This window comes from Chiloscyllium plagiosum, unplaced genomic scaffold (genome assembly GCF_037043375.1).
Source record: "Chiloscyllium plagiosum isolate Xiang-an unplaced genomic scaffold, Cpla_swu_hap1 HiC_scaffold_34, whole genome shotgun sequence".
Classification (NCBI taxonomy): Eukaryota; Metazoa; Chordata; class Chondrichthyes; order Orectolobiformes; family Hemiscylliidae; genus Chiloscyllium; species Chiloscyllium plagiosum.
The window spans coordinates 24,694,871-24,716,871 of NW_028270172.1; the positions used below are offsets into that span (position 1 = coordinate 24,694,871).

Sequence of the window (22,001 nt, forward strand, 5' to 3'; positions counted from 1 at the left end):
CTTATCCATATTGAAACTAATTTGCCAATTGCACACCCACAAGCAAGTTTACTGATATTTTCCAGTATTTTGTAGCAGTCCTCTTCTGCATTAAATACACCAGCATGATGTTAACGTTTTGACATTGTGACGTTGGTCCCAGCGCATAAGAAACATCACTTCTAATCTTTTGCCTGTCTGAAATGTAGCTTTCCTTTTTCTTTTTGTAGCCAGCTTGCTACTCCTTCTGCTACTTGTCCTGTATGTCCTTTGACTTGTCATAAGTATAATTATCAAAGGATGTTTCAAAATCCAAATACTGCATCAACTGCATTATTCTTTTTGTTTTTGTTTTTGTTTCTATTTTCTTTATTTCTATTACTTAAGTAATCCAGTAATGTTTGCCAACCATGGCCTTTTGCATATGCATTATACTGACTGCAGTCTCTGGATCTTTTTCTGTTACATCTTCGAGTAGGGATTCCATTAGCTTTCCTGTTATATGTATGTGTAGGTTTTCTATGATGATGCAATAAAAAGACTAATTATGGTAATTGTATTTCCGAATAAAGGATCTTGTTACCCACAGTATCCCTGTATATACCCCTATCTCTGTAACTCTGCATTTACCATGTCTGCACATCTCTGGACACTATGGACAATTCTACCATGGCCAATCCACCTGACCTGCACATTTTTGGTAGGTTAGGTGGATTGGTAGGAGACTGGAGCAGCCAGCAGACGCCATTACTGACACTGGGAGAATGTGCAACCTCCACACAGTCACCCAAGGCTGGAATCAAACCCAGGTCTCTGGTACTGAGAGGCAGCAGTGCTAACCACTAGACCACTGTGCTGACCATTGACAGTAGAGATTTAACAACTCAGTGCAGATGGTAGTGAATGTGAGAAGATGGAAAGAGCAATTAGTCTTTTGTAATTCATTCACCCGCATCTGATCACTTTATAGTGTTACCTGAAACTTTGAACAAATGGCTTTCAGACAAGTAATCTGGTCAATTCTGACCCCTGGTCTGCTTTTGTGTTCCAGAACTGAGTTCAATTTTTACCTTTATGAAGCAAGATAGAAGTGCTTTCCTGCTGTCACTTGGGATTCACAAACATTTTTCCGATATGGTTGCTGGAGAGCAGGCAGATTCTTAAATTCTAGAAGGAGTCTGTTCCCTTGTCCACAGTAATTGAATCTAAACATATTGCTGCTGTTGTCGTATTTGTTGAGATCATCATAGACCAGGAATCAAATCTAGAATCTTCTGATTTTGTTGGCTTCATTTCGACGGTCTGTTTTCGTGCTGTCCCATCTCTATGACTAAATAACTAGAACAGTCTCCTACCAATTTGAAAGTATTTTTAGAATAACTTTGATCATGAGAACTAGAAGTACAGTTTTCTTGAGGGATTTTCCACCATAAGATACAAAGTAGGGCTACATTCCATTAAATAGGGAAATATAAACCCATTTGAGATCATTAGACCAAGGTACGTACAAAATATCTAATGTTTGTCATACAACTAGACTTGCAAAAGGTGGCGATTCATTCAAAAAAACCAATTGCTTGAACAAATCAAACATAGACGATATTTCTGAGGGTAAAGGGCTTGTTCTGTGCAGTAAATGAACCTGGAAACTGAGTACTTACAACTAGATCACCAAACATAAAGATCTGTGTTAAAATTGTTTCCTCTGAAGCATCCACTTGATTTTCAAGATGAATTGCATAGTTTATTGAATTGCACAGGTCGTGATTGGAAAATCGGTACGATTTATTACATTGTCTGTTTATTCCATCAGAATGAAAATATTTAATTACCTAATACTCTATGGTGCAGTTGAGATAACAAGTTAATTTGAAATATTGAAAACAGTTAAACTGATTTGATATAAATATATCTTTATGACATCAGAGCTGTTACTGTGACATGAAGGTATCATGGGTATTGAAATACCCAGTATATAAATGTCCGTCCATTAACTTGAATAAAACTGACTTCAAAGGTAAATACAAAAATGTCTCATTGTCCGTTTCATCTGTTCTGTGGTAAAACTATGCTGCAGGTTATGATGATACAGTAGCTACTTTTCTAATTTTTCTGGGTGCGTGAAATCTTCAGATTCATTACCTTTAAAGTACTACAAATTTTACAAATAATTTTAGCTTCCCTCATCAAAATTACAGCTAAATACAGATGCTGATGACCAAGCTTTAATGTTAAAAAAGTTACATTTCCATCAAAACAATGATTTTTAATTTCAAAAGCAACACACCATGTTTAGAGGGAAGCTGAGGAAAATCTTTTTCACACAGAGGGTAGAAGGAACTTGGAGTTCTCTGCCTGAAAGAGAATAGATCCAAAAATCTTCAATTAATTTAAACAAATTTGGCCAAAGCATTGTAGATTTCTAGTAGGAATTGGATATAGCAATTGGGACTAAAGAGATGAAAGGATATGGGGGAAAATCAGGAACAGATGATTGAGTTGATTGATCAGCCATGATCATAACGAATGTCAGAGCAGGCTCAAAGGGCCAAATGGCCTACTCCTGCTGCTGTTTTCTGTGTGTCTTTTTCAAGTGTTGAACTCTGCTGGGCTATAGATCAAATCTTGAAAACTGATATTCGGGTTGGGTGGCTCATCTTGTGGCAGGCAAAGATATGATCAGTCATGTGACCTTTTCATGTACCATGAAATTTCTATGGTTCTGAGAGTAAGGGTTTGTACAATATCACCGATACTGAATAGCACTGATCCATCTTTTAATTTACCTTCCAACATTTATCAAAACCATTTTTCAGAATTATTTAATTAGATCTGGAATACTTTGGGATGGTATGCTGCCAATTATCTCCCAACAATTGTAAATTTTACCTTTTATTGCAAATGTATGGTCAGTCAACAGCGTAGCATTTTGCTCATTGGGCATGCTGTGCTGGATCTTGCTGTTAACCAATCCACATTTTTCTTTTCAGCAATTTTGTAATTTGTTCCCTCTGCTTTATATTAGATTGTTCTTACTGGTAGCGTCAATTTACTGTTGAGAGTATTCAGCTGTCTCGTATTTTGGAATGGGTACATTCCAATTTAATTGTAGCACTTAACACTTTCACCCAATTGTCATTTGCAGCTGAGTATGTATGATTCTTTTAAGCTAATGTTTGCAGTAGAAAGAGCCACGCACAAATAATGCAGTATTTGTACTGATAAGACAATGACCATTTTGAATGAGATAATGTTACAGTATCCACAAGCAGAGAATGCATCATAAGAAAAACACTCAATAGTTTCAAGATATTCTCATTCACTTCTCTACTGCATGATAAATTAATGCTACTAAAGGGACAATTTTGGAATAAGTATAATGTGGAGGAGCCAGTGTTGGACTGGGGTGGACAAAGTTAAAAATCAGAGGCGAGAGTGGGGTGCTGGAAAAGCACAGGCAGTCAGGCAGCATCTGAGGAGCAGAAGAATCGACGTTTTGGGCGTAAGCCCTTCATTCCTGGTGAAGGGCTTATGTCCGAAACGTCGATTCTTCTGATGCTGCCTGACCGGCTGTGCTTTTCCAGCACCACACTCTCGACTATGATCTCCAGCATCTGCAGTACTCACTTTCTCAAATTTAAAAATCACACAACAACAGGTTATAGTCCAACAGGTTTGTTTGGAAGCACCAGCTTTCGTAGCACTGCTCCTTCATCAGGTGGTTGTGGAGCAGGACCATAAGACACAGAATTTATAGCAAAAGATTACAGTGTAATGCAACTGAAGTGATATATTGAACAAACCTAGACTGCTGTTAAGTCTTTCATATTTTAGAATGGGTTGTGGGTTTCAGGTATTAATATGTAAATCCCAGAAGTTCTTTTAAGTCACATTCCCGAGATAACTTAAGGTTTTATATTAAAAAAAAGAGACATCTCAGCTCAGACTGTCTGTATCCCAATCTTCAGTCAGACTGGTTCTATTTCCAAAGTGGAATTTACAAAATATTACAGAGATTGACTGTCTGCAGATTGTGCATTTTTTGAGCAAAATAGAATGTATCTGCAAATATTCTGCCAATACAAATTCACCGCATAGATCTATATGCGTGTGCATGAGAGAGAGAGAGAGTGTCAATGTGTGTGTGTGAGTGCACGTGAGAGAGTGTGTTTATGTGTGTGCAAGCCTGGTAAACTGTGTGTGTGAGTGTGATGGAGTATAAGCCTGTGAGGGAGTGTGTTCGTGGGTTTGGAAGACTTCAACCACTTTTATATTGCATGCAATTTCCTCCAGAGAAGTGCCTGTTATTACAGGTTCCATCACATTAAAGTAGGAAAGTCTCCTTGATGCTTTCAAGAAGGATCTGCAGTTGATGGCAGGAGGTTACTCCTGCACATTTGTCAAGTTTACTCACCTTTTAAACTTGCGTCTTCATGCTTCAAAGGACCGGGAAACAATCTTCCTCCAATTTATGGCTGACTTGCTTCTCATTTTCTTGCTTTGTCAGAGACAGTGCAGACTGGGACAAATCTTTTTATTTGATTTACTTCAATGAAATTAAGATGAATTAAAAGAAAACATGAGGATTTTCCGAAGAGGCAGCCTGAGTGAAACTTGTCAACAGTGCAATAAATAAACAATACAAGTAACTACCAAAAGAAAATGATTGTAGGTGAAGCCAAACAGCTCAAAATTGAGCAGAGAAACTTTGACATGAAGCAAAATGACCTAATTTCAAAACAAAACTTGCAATATTTGAAGATAGTGAGATATCTCTGAGACATGAATAGATACTGCACATGAATGCAAAATATGTTTTAAATGATACTGCAAGTGTTCAGAATCTTGGCAGCGATCTTCAGCAAAGTTGAGAATCTGTGTTTCCCACAAATTTCTAGGAAAAATACTTAAAACTGATTCTACAATGCATTTTGTGGTGGGTAATGACTGATCTTTATGTAACCCTACAATTACTGGCTCTTTTAATCAAATATGTTGCAATGTTTAATATAGCCGAAAGCTACAGAAAAATTAAATCTTAATCAAATTAGATGGTGCAACAACTTGGCTCATAAACAGCTGATGTACAGGTGTATTTTTGGCTTCAAGAATTATGAAATAGCATCTCTATCCTTTTTATTAAGTGAAGTTGAATAACTTTGGCACTTTACAGTTGACCATTACGTTAAACGGTGATGTGCTCTTTTGCAGATGATCGACCGATTAGAGACAGTGAGCGCAAAGCAGCACTAATGCACTTCACTTCAGATCAGGCACATGAATTCCAAGATTGTCCGGTTGAGGAAGAAGATAATGAAAGGTGAGAAGAGAAGGAGGCAACAATTTGATAATTTACTCTTGGGTATGTGAATGTATGTATTTTTTAAGTTAACAGCTCTCCCATTACACTGTGTGAGTTGGAGGTAAAGAAGGCGTTTGGTATGCTCTCCTTTATTGGTCAGAGTATTGAGTACAGGAGTTGGGAGCTCATGTGCAGCTGTACAGGACATTGGTTAGGCCACTGTTGGAATATTGCGTGCAATTCTGGTCTCCTTCCTATCGGAAAGATGTTGTGAAACTTGAAAGGGTTCAGAAAAGATTTACAAGGATGTTGCCAGGGTTGGAGGATTTGAGTTATAGGGAGAGGCTGAACAGACTGGGGCTGTTTTTCCTGAAGCTTCGGAGGCTGAGGGGTGACCTTATAGAGGTTTACACAGTTATGAGGGGAATGGATAGGGTAAATAGGCAAAGTCATTTCCCTGGGGTGGGGGAGTCCAGAACTAGAGGGCACAGGTTTAGGATGAGAGGGGAAAGATATAAAAGAGACCTAAGGGGCAACTTTTTCACAAAGAGGGTGGTACGTGTATGGAATGAGCTGCCAGAGGAAGTGGTGAAGCCTGGTACAATTGCAGCATTTAAAAGGCATTTTGATGGGTATATGAATAGGAAGGGTTTGGAGGGGTATGGCAGGTGGGACTAGATTGGGTTGGGATATCTGGTTGGCATGGATGGGTTGGACCGCAGGATCTATTTCCATGCTGTACATCTCTATGACTCTATGACTAAGTGTTTTACCAAATAAAAGTGCCTCGAACACTGATTTCTCAGTGCATCTCTAGGAATGTCCCCAGGGTGGAAGAGTCCAAAACTAGAGGGCATACGTTTAAAGTGAGAGGGGAAACATTTAAAAGGGACCTAAGGGACAAGCTTTTCATGCAGAGGGTGATGCGCGTATGGAATGAACTGTCAGAGGAATTGGTGGAGGCTGGTGCAGTTAAAACATTTAACAAGTTAAAAATCACACAACACCAGGTTACAGTTCAGCAGATTTATTTGGAAGCACTGGGTTTTGAAGCGCTGCTCCTTCATCAGGTGGTTGTGGAGCAGGACCATAAGACGCTGAATTTATAGCAAAATGTTAGAGTGTCATGCCGCTGAAATATATTGAAGAAACTTAGAGTATTCTGGGTAATTCAAGATGGAGGATGGGAAAAATTTCTGGCTGTAACAGCTGCTCCTTTTTTGAGGTATTTTATGTTTTGGAGGTGATTTCCTCGAATTCCAGGAGCAGCAATTACTGTTTCGTACGCTGTTGCATTGTTTTGGAACTTTGGAAAAAAAAAGTCAAAACAACAGCAGTTTTAAAAGGGAAAAGGACAGACAAAGGAAGCACATGGTGAGGTCAGTGCAGGAGAGAGAGAGAGAGAAAGAAACTGACACCGTTACTGCCTTTGCTGTTTGAATTCATGTATTGCTGGACATCGGAGTGTGTCTAGGAATATTAGCAAACAGTGAAACTCACAACTGATCTTGGAGGAACTGTTTGGGCGAGGTTCACAGCACAGAACCAGATAAGTGATTTGTTTTAAGTGCGTGGGTTCATTCTTGATTATATGTTTTTTGAGATATGTATCTTGATTAAACTTAAAATATAAGCTATAACTATGAATTTAACCTGGGGCAGTGTTTTGTAGAGGAATAAGACGGTGTTATTTTCTGGGTCTGTAGATTGTGAAGGAACAAAAATGGCCTTTAGTAGAGTGATATGCGCTTCTTGTCATATGTGGGAGTTTAAAGAGAGTTTAAGGGTTACTGCAGATACTGCTGCTGGTTGAGAATCCAATCAGGTCGAATGTATCGGTTGGAGAGACAGTTAGAGGCAATGAGGAAATTGCAACAGCAACAGTTTGTGATGGATGGCAGTTATAGGAAGGGGGAAAAGTCACAGATACAGTTACATAGATGGGTTAACTCCAGTAAAGGTAAGAGAGGTAGGCAGCTAGCGCAGGAGTCTTCTGTGGCTATCCCCATTTCAAGCAAGTATGCTGTTTTGGAAAATGTAGGGGGTGATCGATTCACTGGGGAACATAGCACGAACAGCCAAGTTTCTGGTATTGAGACTGGCTCTAATGCAATGAGGGGTTCATCAGGTTCCAAGAGATCAATTGTGTTCGGGGACTTTCTAGTCCGAGGTACAGACAGACAGGTTTCTGTGGCCAGTAGCGAAAAATCAGAATAGTGTGTTGCTTCTCTGGTGCCAGGATCAAGGATGTCTCAGGGAGGGTGCAGAATGTTCCCAAGGGGGAGAGGGGCCAGCAAGAGGTCATTGTCCACATTGGAACCAATGACATAGGAAAGGAAAAGGTTGAGCTTCTGAAGGGAGATTACAGAGAGTTAGGAGTAATTTACAAAGGAGGTCCTCGAGAGTAGTAATACCTGGATTACTCCCGGTGCTACCAGCTAGGAATAGGAGGATAGAGCAGATGAATGCATGGCTGAGGAGCTGGTGTATCGGCGAAGGATTCACATTTTTTGGATCATTGGAATCTCTTTTAGGATAGAAGTGACCTGAACAAGAAGGACAGATTGCACCTAAATTGGAAGGGGACTACTATATTAGCAAGGAGATTTGCTAGAGCTGCTCAGGAGGATTTAAACTAGTAAGGTGTGTGGGATGGGGTTGGGACCCAGGGAGATAGTGAGGAAAGAGATCAATCTGAGACTGGTACAGTTGAGAACAGAAGCGAGTCAAACAGTCAGGGCAGGCAGGGACAAGGTAGGACTAATAAATTAAACTGCATTTATTTCAATGCAAGGGGCCTAACAGGGAAGGCAGATGAAATCAGGGCATGGTTAGGAACATGGGACTGGGACATCATCGCAAATAGAGAAACATGGCTCAGGGATGGGCAGGACTGGCAGCTTAATGTTCCAGGATACAAATGTTACAGGAAGGATAGAAAGGGGGATAAGAGAGGAGGGAGAGTGGCGTTTTTGATAAGGGATAGCATTAAATCTGTACTTAGGGAGGATATTCCCAGATATACATCCAGGGAATTTATTTGGGTGGAACTGAGAAATGAGAAAGGGATAATAACCTTATTGGAATTGTATAGTAGACCCCCTAATAGTCAGAGGGAAATTGAGAAACAAACTTTTAAGGAGATCTCAGTTATCTGTAAGAATAATAGGGTGGTTATGGTAGGAGATTTTAGCTTTCCAAACATCGACTGGGACTGCCATAGTGTTAAGGGTTTAGATGGAGAGGAATTTGTTAAGTGGGTACAAGAAAATTTTCTGATTCAGTATGTGGATGTACCTACAAAAAAGGTGCAAAACCTGACCTACTCTTGGGAAATAAGGCAGGGCAGGTGACTGAGGTGTCAGTGGGGGAGCACTTTGGGGCCAGCGACCATAATTCTGTTAGATTTAAAATAGTGATAGAAAAGGATAGACCAGTTCTAAAAGTTGAAGTTCTAAATTGGAGAAAGGACAATTTTGATGATATTAGGCAAGAACTTTCAAAAGCTGATTGGGGGCAGATGTTCGCAGGTAAAGGGATGGCTGGAAAATGGGAAGCCTTCAGAAATAAGATAACGAGAATCCAGAGAAAGTATATTCCTGTTAGGGTGAAAGGGAAGGCTGATAGATATAGGGAATGCTGGATGACTAAAAAAAGTTGAGGGTTTCGTTAAGAAAAAGAAGGAAGTATACGTCAGGTATAGACAGCATAGATGGCGTGAAGCCTTAGTAGGTATAAAGGCAGTAGGCGTATACTTACGAGGGAAATCAGGAGGGCAAAAAGGGGACATGAGATAGCTTTGGCAAATAGAATTATGGAGAATCCAAATGGTTTTTATAAATACATTAAGGACAAAATGGTAACTATGGAGAGAATATGGCCCCTCAAAGATCAGCAAGGCGGCCTTTGTGTGGAGCCACAGAAAATGAGGGTCATACTAAGTGAGTATTTTGCATCAGTATTTACTGTGGAAAAGGATATGGAAGATATAGACTGCAGGGAAATAGATGGTGACACCTTGAAAAACGTCCACATTACAGAGGAGGAAGTGTTGGATGTCTTGAGACGGTTAATGGTGGGTAAATCCCCAGGACCTGATCAGATGTACCCTAGAACTCTGTGGGAAGTGAAGTGATTGCTGGGCCTCTTACTGAGAGATTCGTGTCATCGATAGTCACAGGTGAGGTGCCGGAAGACTGGCGGTTGGCTAACGTGTTGCCACTGTTTAAGAAGGGTGGTAAGGACAAGCCAGGGAACTATAGACCAGTGAGCCTGACGTCGGTGATAGGCATGTTGTTGGAGAGAATCCTGAGGGACAGGATGTACATGTATTTGGAAAGGCAAGGACTAATTGGGGATAGTCAACATGGCTTTATGCGTGGGAAGTCATGCCTCACAAACTTGATTGAGTTTTTTGAATAAGTAACAAAGAGGATTGATGAGGGCAGAGCAGTAGATGTGATCTATATGGACTTCAGTAAAGCTTTCGACAAGGTTCCCCATGGGAGACTGGTTAGCAAGGTTCGATCTCTCAGAATACAGGGAGAATTAGCCATTTGGATACAGAACTAGCTCAAAGGTAGAAGACAGAGGGTGGTGGTGGAGGGTTGTTTTTCAGACTGGAGGCCTGTGACCAGTGGAGTGCCACAAGGATCGGTGCTGGGTCCTCTAGTTTTTGCCATTTATGTAAATGATTTGGATGCGAGCATAAGAGGTATGGTTAATATGTTTGCAGATGACACCAAAATTGGAGATGTGGTGGACAGCGAAGAGGGTTACCTCAGATTACAATAGGATCTTGACCAGATGGGCCCATGGGCTGAGAAGTGGCAGATGGAGTTTAATTCAGATAAATGTGAGGGGCTGCATTTTGGGAAAGCAAATCTTAGCAGGACTTATACACCTTAATGATAACGTCCTAGGGAGTGTTGCTGAACAAAGAGACCTTGGAGTGCAGGTTCATAGCTCCTTGAAAGTGAAGTCGCAGGTAGATAGGATAGTGAAGAAGATGTTTGGTATGCTTTCCTTTATTGGTCAGAGTATTGAGTACAGGAGTTGGGAGGTCATGTTACGGCTTTACAGGTCATTGGTTAGGCTACTGTTGGCATGTTAGAACAATGTAGGTAAGGGAAGTCGGCAAGTCAGATCCGTAACTTCGGGATAAGGATTGGCTCTAACGGCTGGGTCGGTCGGGCTGGTCTCCTTCCTATCGGAAAGATGTTCTGAAACTTGAAAGGGTTCAGAAAAGATTTACAAGGATGTTGCGAGGGTTGGAGGATTTGAGCTATAGGGAGAGGCTGAACAGGCTGGGGCTGTTTTCCCTGGAGCATCGGAGGCGGAGGGGTGACCTTGAGTTTTACAAAATTATGAGAAGCATGGATAGGATAAATAGGCAAAGTCTTTTCCCTGGGGTCAGGGAGTCCAGGACTAGAGGGCATAGGTATAGGGTGAGAGGGGAAAGATATAAAAGAGACCTAAAGGGCAACTTTTTCACGCAGAGGTTGGTATGTGTATGGAATGAGCTGCCAGAGGATGTGGTGGAGCCTGGTATAATTGCAACATTTAAAAGGCATTTAGATGTGTATATGAATAGGAAGGGTTTAGAGGGATATGCGCCGGGTGCTAGCAGGTGGGACTAGATTGGGTTGGGATATCTGGTCGGCATGGACGGCGTGGACCGAAGAGTCTGTTTCCATGCTGTACATCTCTATGACTTTAAGACTTTAATCTTTTAGAATGGATTTGCTAGATTCGGTTCATTAATATGTAAATTCCAGAACTCCTGTTAAGTCACATTCTCAAGAATAACTTCAAGTTTTCTAACAAAAGGTGTCATCTCGGCTCAGATAATGCTTTAAAAGTGTGAGATTAAAGTCAGTCTGTGTCCGAATCTTGAGTCAGACTGGTTCTATTTCTGAAGTGGGATTTATAGAATATTAAATGGATTGACTGTCGGTTATGCATTTTTTGAGCAAAATAAAATATTATTCTGCAAATACAGATTCACCCCATAAATGTTTGTGTTCATTGACAGACTTTAACCTCACACTTTTAAAACATTGTTTGAGCTGAGATGACACCTTTTGTTAGAAAACCTGAAGTTATTCTTGAGAATGTGACTTAAAAGGAGTGATGTTTAAAAGGTGTTGTGTGATTTTTAACTTTGTCCACCCCAGTCCAACACTGGCTCCTCCAAATCATAACATTTAAAAAGGTATCTGGATGGGTGTATGAATATGAAGGGTTTAGAGGCATATGGGTCAATTGCTGGTAAATGGGACTAGTTTTTTTTAGATTAGATTACTTAGATTAGATTAGATTAGATTAGATTAGATTACTTACAGTGTGGAAACAGGCCCTTCGGCCCAACAAGTCCACACCGACCCGCCAAAGCGCAACCCACCCATGCCCCTACATTTACCCCTTACCTAATACTACGGGCAATTTAGCATGGCCAATTCACCTGACCAGCACATCTTTGACTGTGGGAGGAAACCGGAGCTGCCGGAGGAAACCCACGCAGACACGGGGAGAACGTGCAAACTCCACACAGTCAGTCGCCTGAGGCGGGAATTGAACCCGGGTCTCTGGCTCTGTGAGGCAGCAGTGCTAACCACTGTGCCACCGTGCCAAGGATGAATTGGGCTGAAGAGCCAGTTTCTGTCTCTTGAGACTTTGAGTAGAGTCCCAACGTGTTTAGCCTTCGCTCAGAGACAATTCCTGCATTCCAGGTTTCATCCTAGTAAGCCTGAAAGTTTCCCTTTACTTTCCTAATAATTGCAAAATATGCCAGTATTTTAATTGTTAATATCAGGAGTCAGACTAAACCTTTCTTCAATATAATGGTTTTTTTTTAAACTTGCATTTTAAAAGATTAAACACCGACTTTAGGTAAGTGTAGATGGGGGCGGAAGGGTAAGAGTTGAAAGTGAGAGACTTCTGGGCTTTCAGTACTTGGCCTTGTGAAAATGCATTGGAGTAGATCGAAGGTAAGGGAGAGAAGAGGATACAGGGGTTAAGTGGTTATTAAACAAGGGGCGATAAGTATTTTTGGTTGAGGGTGGAATTTAATTTGATTATTTGATTAATTAAAAGGTAGGCTGTAGAGGATCCCATTTAATTCTGCAAGCAGTTCCCTTTCCCACATGCAGTCGAGGTATAGGAACATCACTTCAGAAATAAGTAAAGCAAAGAGAAGAATGTAGTTAGGGAGAAACAGGCAGAAGAGAAGAGGTTAATGCAGCTTTTAGTAATTGATGATTTACTGATCATCTCTGTTTATCTTTACACATGAAGGTGTAGCAGGTTCACCAGTCAGTGCCATGCTGGCAAATCCAATCTCTGTCCTTGTCTTTTTGAACTTTGTGTCCTGTGAGAACTCTGATCTGGCAGGCTCTATTAAAAACTGTTGGCTCGATTTGGTTGGTGATGTAGTCAGTAATTTTCTCACTTGTAGGACCTGCCTTGGTTAAAAAGTATCCATTTAAGTGCAGTTTTTCTCTTAGTGGGCATGGGGGTGGGAAGAATCTTTTATTCAATACCCTGTGTACCAGCTCATGCTGCCTACGTGCCCTGTCATAGATACTCGCCCAATATATCTACAATGGATAGACTTCAGGAGCCAAATAGAAAGGAAAAATTAAACTTGCAATCATCTAATATAGCTCTTGCTTATGATCTTAAGACTTCAGAACCCTTTGCTGAGATAGTTGAGTTATCTCAACCAAGCATGCCTAATGACATTCAAACACTAGCCAAGTGGCGGCACAGTGGCTCAGTAGTTAGCACTGCTGCCTCACAGCGCCAGGGACCTGGCCTAATGACATGATACGTGTCCTTGGGCAAATGCCAACAAAGAATAGAAAGATTGTCCATCCAGATGCTCATACTTTACTGACCCTGTCCAGTTGGCCTGTCAGTCAATGCAGCCTAACAGAGGGATTATTTTTTAATTAAGTGATGACTGCTGCCAACTTATTTATTTCAAAAAGCAGACAAATTTAAAAAATGATCATGATAGTTATACAAACTTATCTACCCTTTTAGATTAGATTAGATTCCCTACATTATGGGGAAACAGGTCCTTCGGCCCAAGAAGTCCACACCAGTCCTCTGAAGAGTAACCCACCCAGACCCATTCCCCTATCCTATATTTACCCCTGACAAATGCACCTAACACCATGGGCAATTTAGCATGGCCAATTCACCTAACCTGCACGTCTTTTGACTGTGGGAGGAAACCAGAGCACCCAGAGGAAACCCACACAGACACAGGAAGAGTGTGCAAAACTCCACACAGACAGTCGCCCGAGATGGGAATCGCACCCAGGTCCCTGGCGCTGTGAGGTAGCAGTGCTAACTACTGAGCCACTGTGCCGCCACTTGGCTAGTGTTTGAATGTCTGTTCCATCAATTTGTGCTTTCCACTCTCTGAGCTATTACACTTGACACAGGCAAAATGGGATCAGTTTGAACTCAACACTCAGCAGATATTGGCAGCTCTCAAGTATCTTATGCGGTGACCACCCTTCAGCTCTGAGTATTGCAGACTATTTGGACATGAGCAGTTTTGCAGCTTTATCAGGTTTACAACGGAGGGCAAGAGCTACAGCCAGGGGAAAGGCAATTACGATGCGATTAGACAAGATTTAGGATGAATAGGATCGGGTAGGAAAGCGCACAGGATGGGCACATTATAAATGTGGAACTTATTCAAGGAATAGCTACTGTGTGTCCTTGATAAGTACGTACCTGTCAGACGGGGAGGAAGTTGTTGAGCACAGGAGCCGTGGTTTACTAAGGAAGTTGAATCTCTTGTCAAGAGGAAGAAGGAGGCTTATGTTAGGATGAGATATGAAGGCTCAGTTAGGACCATTGAGAGTTACAAGGTAGCCAGGAAAAGCCTAAAGAGGGAACTAAGATGAGCAAGGAGGGGACATGAGAAGTTGTTGGCAGATAGGATCATGAAAAGCCCTAAAGCTTTCTACAGGTATATAAGGGATAAAAGAATGACTAGAGTAAGATTAGGACCAATCAAGGACAGTAGTAGGAAGTTGTGCGTGGAGTCAGAGGAGATGGGGAAGCGCTAAATGAATATTTTTTGTCAGTATTCATAACGTTGTCGCGGAAAATACTGAGAAACAGGCTACCAGACTAGAGGGGATTGTGGTTCACAAGAAGCAGGTGTTAGAAATTAGAACATAGAAACGTACAGCATAGAACAGGTCTGTTGACCACAATGTTGTGCTGAGGGTTAATCCTAATGTAAAATAAAATAACTTAACTTATGCACCCCTCAACTCACTGCTATCCATGTGCATGTCCAGCAGTTGCTTAAATGTCCCTAATGACTCTGCTCCTACCATCACTGCTGGCAACGCATTCCATGCATTCACAACTGTCTGCGTAAAGAACCTTCCTCTGACGTCCCCTCAATACCTTTCTCCTAATATCTTAAAACTATGACCCCTCGTACCAGTCAATCCTGCCCTGGGGAAACGTCTCTGGCTATTGACTGTCCATTCCTCTCATTATCTTGTATACCTCAATCAGGTCACCTCTCCTCCTGCTTCTCTCCAGAGAGAAAAGTCCGAGCTTATTCAACCTCTCTTCATAAACAAGTTATCCAGTCCAGGCAGCATTCTGGTAAATCTTCTTTGCACCCTCTCCAAAGCCTCTGTATTATTCCTATAGTAGGGCGACCAGAACTGGACACACTATTCCAATTGTGGTCTCACCAGGGACTTGTAGAGCTGAAGCAAAACCTCAGGCTCTTAAACCCGATCACCCTGTTAATGAACGCCAAAACACCATAGTTTTCTTAACAACCCTATCCACTTGGGTGGCAACTTTGAGGGATCTATGTACTTGAACACCAAGATTCCTCTGCTCCTCCACACTGCCAAGAATCCTGTCTTTAATCCTACGTTCAGCATTCGAATTCAACCTTCCAAAATGCATCACTTCACATTTATCCAGGTTGAACTCCATCTGCCATTTCTCAGCCCAGCTCTGCATCCTGTCTATGTCGCGCTACAGCCTGCAATAACCCTCGATACTATCGACGGCACCTCCAACCTTTATGTCATCTGTAAATGTACTAACCCACCCCTCAACCTCCTCATCCAAGTCATTTATAAGAACTACAAAGAGCAGAGGCCCAAGAACAGAGCCCTGCGGGACACCACTCACCACTGACCCCCAGGCAGAATACTTCCCATCTACAACCACTCTCTGCCTTCTGTCAGCCAACCAATTCTGAATCCAGATAGCCAAATCTCCCTGTATCCCATACTTCCTGACTTTATGAATGAGCCTACCCATGTGGAACCTTATTAAATGCCTTGCTGAAGTCCATATACACCACATCCACTGCTCAACCTTCGTCAACCTGTCTTGTCATCTCTTCAAAGAACTTAATAAGATTTGTGAGGCATGACCTGCCCCTCACAAAGCCATGTTGATCACGCTATGCTTTGCCAAACAGTCATAAATTCTATCCCTCAGAATTCTTTCCAAAACCTTGATGACCACAGACGTAAGTAATAGGGATTTTCCTATTACTCTTCTTGAAAAGAGGAACAACATTCGCCTCCTTCCAATCCTCCGATATGACTCACATGAAGAGTGAGGAGGCAAAGAACTTCGTCAGTGGCTTAACAACCTCCTTTCTTACTTCCCGGAGCAACCGAGGATAAATCTGGTCTGGCCCTGGGGACTTATCAATCTTAATGTTTTCCTAAATTTCCAGCACATGAACTTCATCCATCTTGATCTGGTCAAGCCTGTATCCCAGCTCCTTAAAGTTCTCATTCACAACAAGGTCCCTTTCCTTAGCAAAAACCAAAGCAAAAAACTTGTTTATGGCATCCCCTATCTGCTCAGACTCCACACACAAGTTCCCTACGTTATCCCTGATCAGCCCTACCTTCTCCCTGATCATTCTCTTATTCCTAACGTATGAGTAAAATGCCTTTGGGTTCTCCCTAATCCGTCCTGCCGAGCCTTTTTCATGCCCCTCCTGGTTCTCATCAGTCCATTTCTGAGCTCCTTTCTAGCAAGTCTGTAATCCTCTAAATCCTCTTGCTTCCTCCACCTTACGTAAGCTGCCTTCTTCCTTTTGACGAGAAGCTCCTCTGTTCTCGTCATCCAAGGCTCCTTAATCTTACCCCTTCTTACCTGTCTCAAAGGAACAAATGCGTGCATCACTTGCAATAACTGTTCCTTAAATAGTCTTCACATGTCTGCAGTGCACTTTCTGTGGAACAATTGCTCACAGTCTGTACTTCCCAACTCCTGTATGATAGCGTCATAATTTCCTTTTTCCCAATTAAATGTCTTCTCTCGGTAACTGCTGCTTTCACTCTCTAAGGCTATGGTAAATGTGCGGCAGTTGTGATCACTGTCACCAAAGTGTTCTCCCACCACGAGATCTGACACCTGTCCAGGCTCATTGCCGAGCACCAAATCCAAAATGGCCTCTCCCCTTGTCGCCCTGTCTATATACTGAGTAAGGAAACCCTCCTGAACACACCATCCAAACCATCTGCACTTAGGACGTTCCAAGTGATATTGGGAAAGTTGAAATCACCCATAACAACAGCCCTGCTACATCTGCATTTTTCCAGAATCTGCCCGCCTGTGAGTTCTTCAGTCTCTCTACTGCTATTAGGGGGTCTGTAGAAAACCCCCTTGCTGTTCCTAACTTCAATACTGACTCAGTACACAAACCTTCCTCAACAACCTTTGTTTCTGTAGCTGTGATGCACTCTCTGTTTAGCAATGCTGCACCCCCTCCTCTTTTTATACCATCCCTGTTCTTTTTAAATGTTTTAAACCCTGGAAAATCAAGCAACCATTCCTGCCCCTGTGAAACCCACGTCTCCGTTATGGCCACAACATCGTAGCCCCAAGTACTGATCCATGCTCTAAGTTCGTCACTCTTATTTCTGACAGTCCTTGCGTTAAAGTAGACACACTTAAACCGATCCCTTTGTTTCATCACATGAGAAACCATCCTGATAGATTCACTACATCCCGTCACTGCCCCATCTGTAACTGCCCCTCTCTCAGATATGTGGCTCTGATTCCCACCCCACTGCCAAATTAGTTTAAACCTTCCCAAATCACACAAGCAAATCTCCCACCTAGGACATTGGTGCCCCTCCAGTTCAGGTGCAACCCGTCCTTCATGTACAGGTCCCACCTTCCCCAGAAGGTATCCCAATGGTCTAGGTATCTGAAGCCCTCCCTCCTGCACCAGCCTCACAGCCACGTGTTAAGCTGCATTTGCTGACTGTTCCTCATCTCACTATCTCGTGGCACCAGCAGCAAACCTGAGATCATTACTCGTCCTATTCTTCAGCTTCCATGCCACCTCTCTGTAGTCACTTTTCAGATCCTCAATCCCTTTCCTGGCTATATCATTGGTGCCAATATGTGCCACAATTTCTGGCTGTTCACTCTTTCCCCCCCCCTTCAGAATCCTATAAATCCAATTGGCGAGATCCCGGACCCTGCCACCGGGGAGGCAACGTACCTTCTGGGAGTCCTGTTCCTGACCACAAAATCTCCTGTCAATCTGTCTAACTATTGACTCCCCTACCGCTAGCGCTTTTCTATTCTCCCCCCTTCCCTCAATGCCAGAGACCTGACAACTATAGCTTTTTCTTGGTAGGCTGTCCTCACCAGCAGTATCTGAAACAGTATACTTATTGCTGAGGGGAACGGCCGTAGAGGATCCCTGTTCTGACCGTCTGTTCCCTTTCCTCCCCCTGACTGTAACCCAGCTGTCCTGATCCTATGTCTGAGGAGTGACCACCTCACCTGTACATCCTCTCAATTTCTCCCTCACTCTCCCAGATGATCCGTAGTTCATCCAGCTCCTGCTCCAGTTCCCTAACTCAGTTTTCGAGGAGCTGGAGTTGGGTGCACTTCCAGCAGATGTACTCGGAAGAGATGTGCGAAGTGTCTATCACCTGCCACATTCTGCAGGAGGAACATGCAACTGCCCTAACATCCATATCCTGCTACTCTGAAAGCCTGCATAGGACTAAACAAAGGAAGAAAAGAAAAAAATTGAGAAACCTGAAAACTCTGAGTTTACAGACCCTTAGTAAGGTTAGAGGAGGTGGGTGGGAGGGAGACCCTACCGTGTAGGGTCTTGGGTTTAGATCTCACCCACTTAAAAACTTCCCGGCAGCCCTCATTTCTCTCCGCCTTCTCTCCTCGCCCCTCTTTTTAAAAAAAAAAAAATTATACTCACCTTCCCAGCAGTCCTTCACTTCTCCCTCGCACGTGTCTTCTGACAAGTGTGAAAATAGATAAATCCCCGGGTCAGATGGAATTCATCCCAGGACTCTCTGGGAAGCCAGGGTGGAGACTACCGAGCTTTCGGCGTTGATCTTTATGTTGTTGTTGTCTATAGGAAAAGTAAGACCATAAGACCATAAGACATAGGAGTGGAAGTAAGGCCATTCGGCCCATCGAGTCCACTCCGCCATTCAATCATGGCTGATGCGCATTTCAGCTCCACTTACCAGCGTTCTCCCCGTAGCCCTTAATTCCTCAAGACAACAAGAATCTATCAATCTCGGCCTTGAAGACATTTAGCGTCCCGGCTTCCACTGCACTCCGTGGCAATGAATTCCAATGAAGTACCGGTAGACTGGAGGATAGCAAATGTTCCCTTGTTCAAGAAGCGGAGTAGAGACAACCCTGGTAATTATAGACCTGTGAGCCTATCTTCTGTTGTGGGTAAAGTTTTGCAAAAGGTTTTAAGAGATAGGATTTGTAATTATCTCAATTGGAATAAGTTGATTAGGGATAGTCAACACAGTTTTGTGAAGGGTAGGCTGTGCCTCATAAACCTTATTGAGTTCTTTGAGAAGGTGACCAAACAGGTGGATGAGGATAAAGCTGTTGATGTGGTGTACGTGGATTTCAGTAAGGCATTTGATAAAATTCCCCATGGTAGGCTACTTCACAATTTACAGAGGCACGGGATTGAGGGCAATTTAGCGGTTTGGTTCAGAAATTGGCTAGCTGTAAGAAGACAGGTTGATGATTGATGGGAAATGTTCATTCTGAAGCTCAGTTACTAGTCCCGCAAGGATCCATTTTGGGGCCACTGCTGTTTGTCATTTTTATAAAAGATTTGAGCTATAGGGAGAGGCTGAACAGGCTTGGGCTGTTTTCCCTGGAGCGTCAAAGGCGGAGGAGTGACCTTATAGAGGTTTACAAAATTATGAGAGGCATGGATAGGATAAATAGGCAAAGTCTTTTCCCTGGGGTTGGGAAGTCCAAAACTAGAAGGCATACGTTTATGGTGAGAGGGGAAAGATATAAAAGAGACCTAAGGGGCAACTTTTTCACGCAGAGGGTAGTACATGTATGGAATGAGCTGCCGGAGGATGTGGTGGAGGCTGGTACATTTGCAACATTTAAGAGACATTTGGATGGGTATATGAATAGGAAGGGTTTGGAGGGATATAGGCCGGGTGCTGGCATGTGGGACTAGATTGGGTTGGGATATCTGGTTGGCATGGACAGGTTGGATCGAAGGGTCTGTTTCCATGTGTACATCTCTATGATCTGGATGAGGACATAGGAGGATGGGTTAATAAATTTGTGGACGACACTAAGGTTGGTACAGTTGTGGATAGTGCTGAAGATATTGTAGGTTACAGAGGGGCATAGATAAGCTGCAGAGGTGGGCAGAGAGGTGGCAAATGGAGTTTAATGTAGAAAAGCATAAGGTGATTTACGTTTGAAGGAGTAACAGGAATGCAGAATACTGGGCGAATGATAAGATTCTTGGTAGTGTAGATGAGCAGAGAGATCTCAGTTGTCCATGTACATAGATCCCTCAAAGTTGCCACCCAGGTTGATAGAGCTGTTAAGAAGGCATACTGTGTTAGCTTTTATTGGTAGAGGGATCGAGTTTCAGAATCATGAGGTCATGCTGCAGCTGTACAAAACTCTGGTGCGGCCGCATTTGGAGTATTATGCATAGTTCTGGTCGCCACATTGTAGGAAGGATGTGGAAGCTTTGCTAAGGGTTCAGAGGAGATTTACTAGGATGTTGCCTGGTATGGAGTGAAGGTCTTGCAGGGAAAGGTTGAGGGACTTAAGGCTATTTTTATTTGAGAGTAGAAGGTTGAGAGGTGGCTTAATATAAGGTCATCAGAGGGTTAGATCGGGTAGACAGTGAGAATCTTTTTCTGAGGGTGGTGATGGTTAGCACGAGGGAGCATAGCTTCAAATTGAGGGGTGACAGATATAGGACAGATGTCAGAGGGAGTTTCTTTATTCGGAGAGTAGCAGGGGCATGGAACGCACTGCCTGCAACAGTTGTAGATGCGTCAACTTTATGGGCATTTATATGGCCATTGGATAGGTATATGGACAAGATTGGAATATTATAGGTTAGATGGGCTTCAGATTGGTTTCACAGGGCGGCAAAACATCGAGGGCTGAAGGGCCTGTACTGCGCTGTAATGTTCTATGTTCTATCACACTCTGTCAATACCTGATATCCACACTTTTTGTTTTCCAGCAAGAGATTACTGATCAAAAGCTTGATGTGAGATACCTGACTCTTTATTTTCACTCTTTTCTAATGCAGGCTTGATGAGTTCAATTAGAGTCATAGAGCTTAACAGTGCAGAAAGAGGCCATTCAGCCCATTGTGGCTCTGCCTGTAATCAAACGTCCATCTATTCTAATCCCATCTTCCAGAAGTTTGTGTGTAGATTTGTATGCTATGACGTTTCAAATGTTCATTTGAATAGTTCTTTAATGTTTAAGAGTTTCCATCTCTCCTGACCTTTTAGACAGTGAGCTCCAGATACCCACAACTGTCTTCAAGTCCCCTCTCAATCATCTGAACCTTACTTTTCCCTTTAGTTGAGAGGACCAAAACCAGAGATCACAATTTTAAAGTATCTCTCTACCTACACTGTCTAACCCTTTCATGACCCTGCACACCTCAATCAATTCCCTCTACTTGAAGGAAAACAATCCCAGCCTATCTAGTGTCTCTTCATAATTGAATTGCTGCAGATCAGGTAACATCTGGTGAATCTCCTTTACACCCTTTCTAGTGCAGACACATCCTTTCCTTAGTGTGGTAACCAGATTTGTCCACAGTACTCCAGATTTGGCCAAACTGAGGTTGTATATAGCTCTGTCATAATCACAGTTCTCCTGTATTCAATGTCTTGAAAAATGAAGGCAAGTTCCCCACAAACCTCCTTAATTATCCTTTCTACCTGTCCTGCTACCTTCAAACATCTATGGATATTCAGACCAGGGTCTCTTTGATTCTCTGTACATCCTAGGATCTTGCAATTTGATGTGTACTCCCTTGCCTTGTTAATCCTCCCAGAGTGCAACCCAGACTTGATGGACTGAATGGCCTTGATTTCCACTGTAGGGGTTCCATAATTCTTACACTTTTGAGGATTAAATTCCATTTGCCACTCGTTAACCCATCCAACTAGCACATCCATACTGTACTGTAGTCAAGGCTTTGCTCCTTGCTATTTACCACATCACCACTAATTGTTACATCACTTCCATTATCTGGACTAGGTTATAGTCCAACAGATTTATTTATCCCACCCAGACGCTCCTTCATCAGCTAGCTAGTGGGGCAGGATCATAAAACATGGAATTTACAGCAAAAGATCAGTGTCATGCAATTAAAACGATATATTGA

The 22,001-nt window shown here is 42.5% G+C and overlaps 1 protein-coding gene and 1 long non-coding RNA gene across 4 annotated transcripts in view; one reads left to right on the forward strand and one right to left on the reverse strand.

The window, feature by feature from the left end:
* The window catches only part of cep72 (centrosomal protein 72), a 151,066-nt gene that overhangs the window by 31,483 nt on the left and 97,582 nt on the right, over positions 1-22,001 (forward strand). For all 3 annotated transcript variants that reach the window (XM_087978553.1, XM_087978555.1, XM_087978554.1), the window contains exon 4: positions 5,191-5,299. In XM_087978553.1, coding sequence (XP_087834679.1) covers positions 5,191-5,299 — 109 coding nt within the window. The remainder of the gene's footprint in view (positions 1-5,190; positions 5,300-22,001) is intronic.
* LOC148141129 (uncharacterized) lies at positions 1,682-20,419 on the reverse strand. Its single transcript, XR_015752842.1, has 3 exons — positions 18,546-20,419; positions 4,394-4,525; positions 1,682-2,334 (listed from the first exon to the last, which is right to left on the reverse strand). It is a non-coding gene; the product is annotated as an uncharacterized LOC148141129 (long non-coding RNA).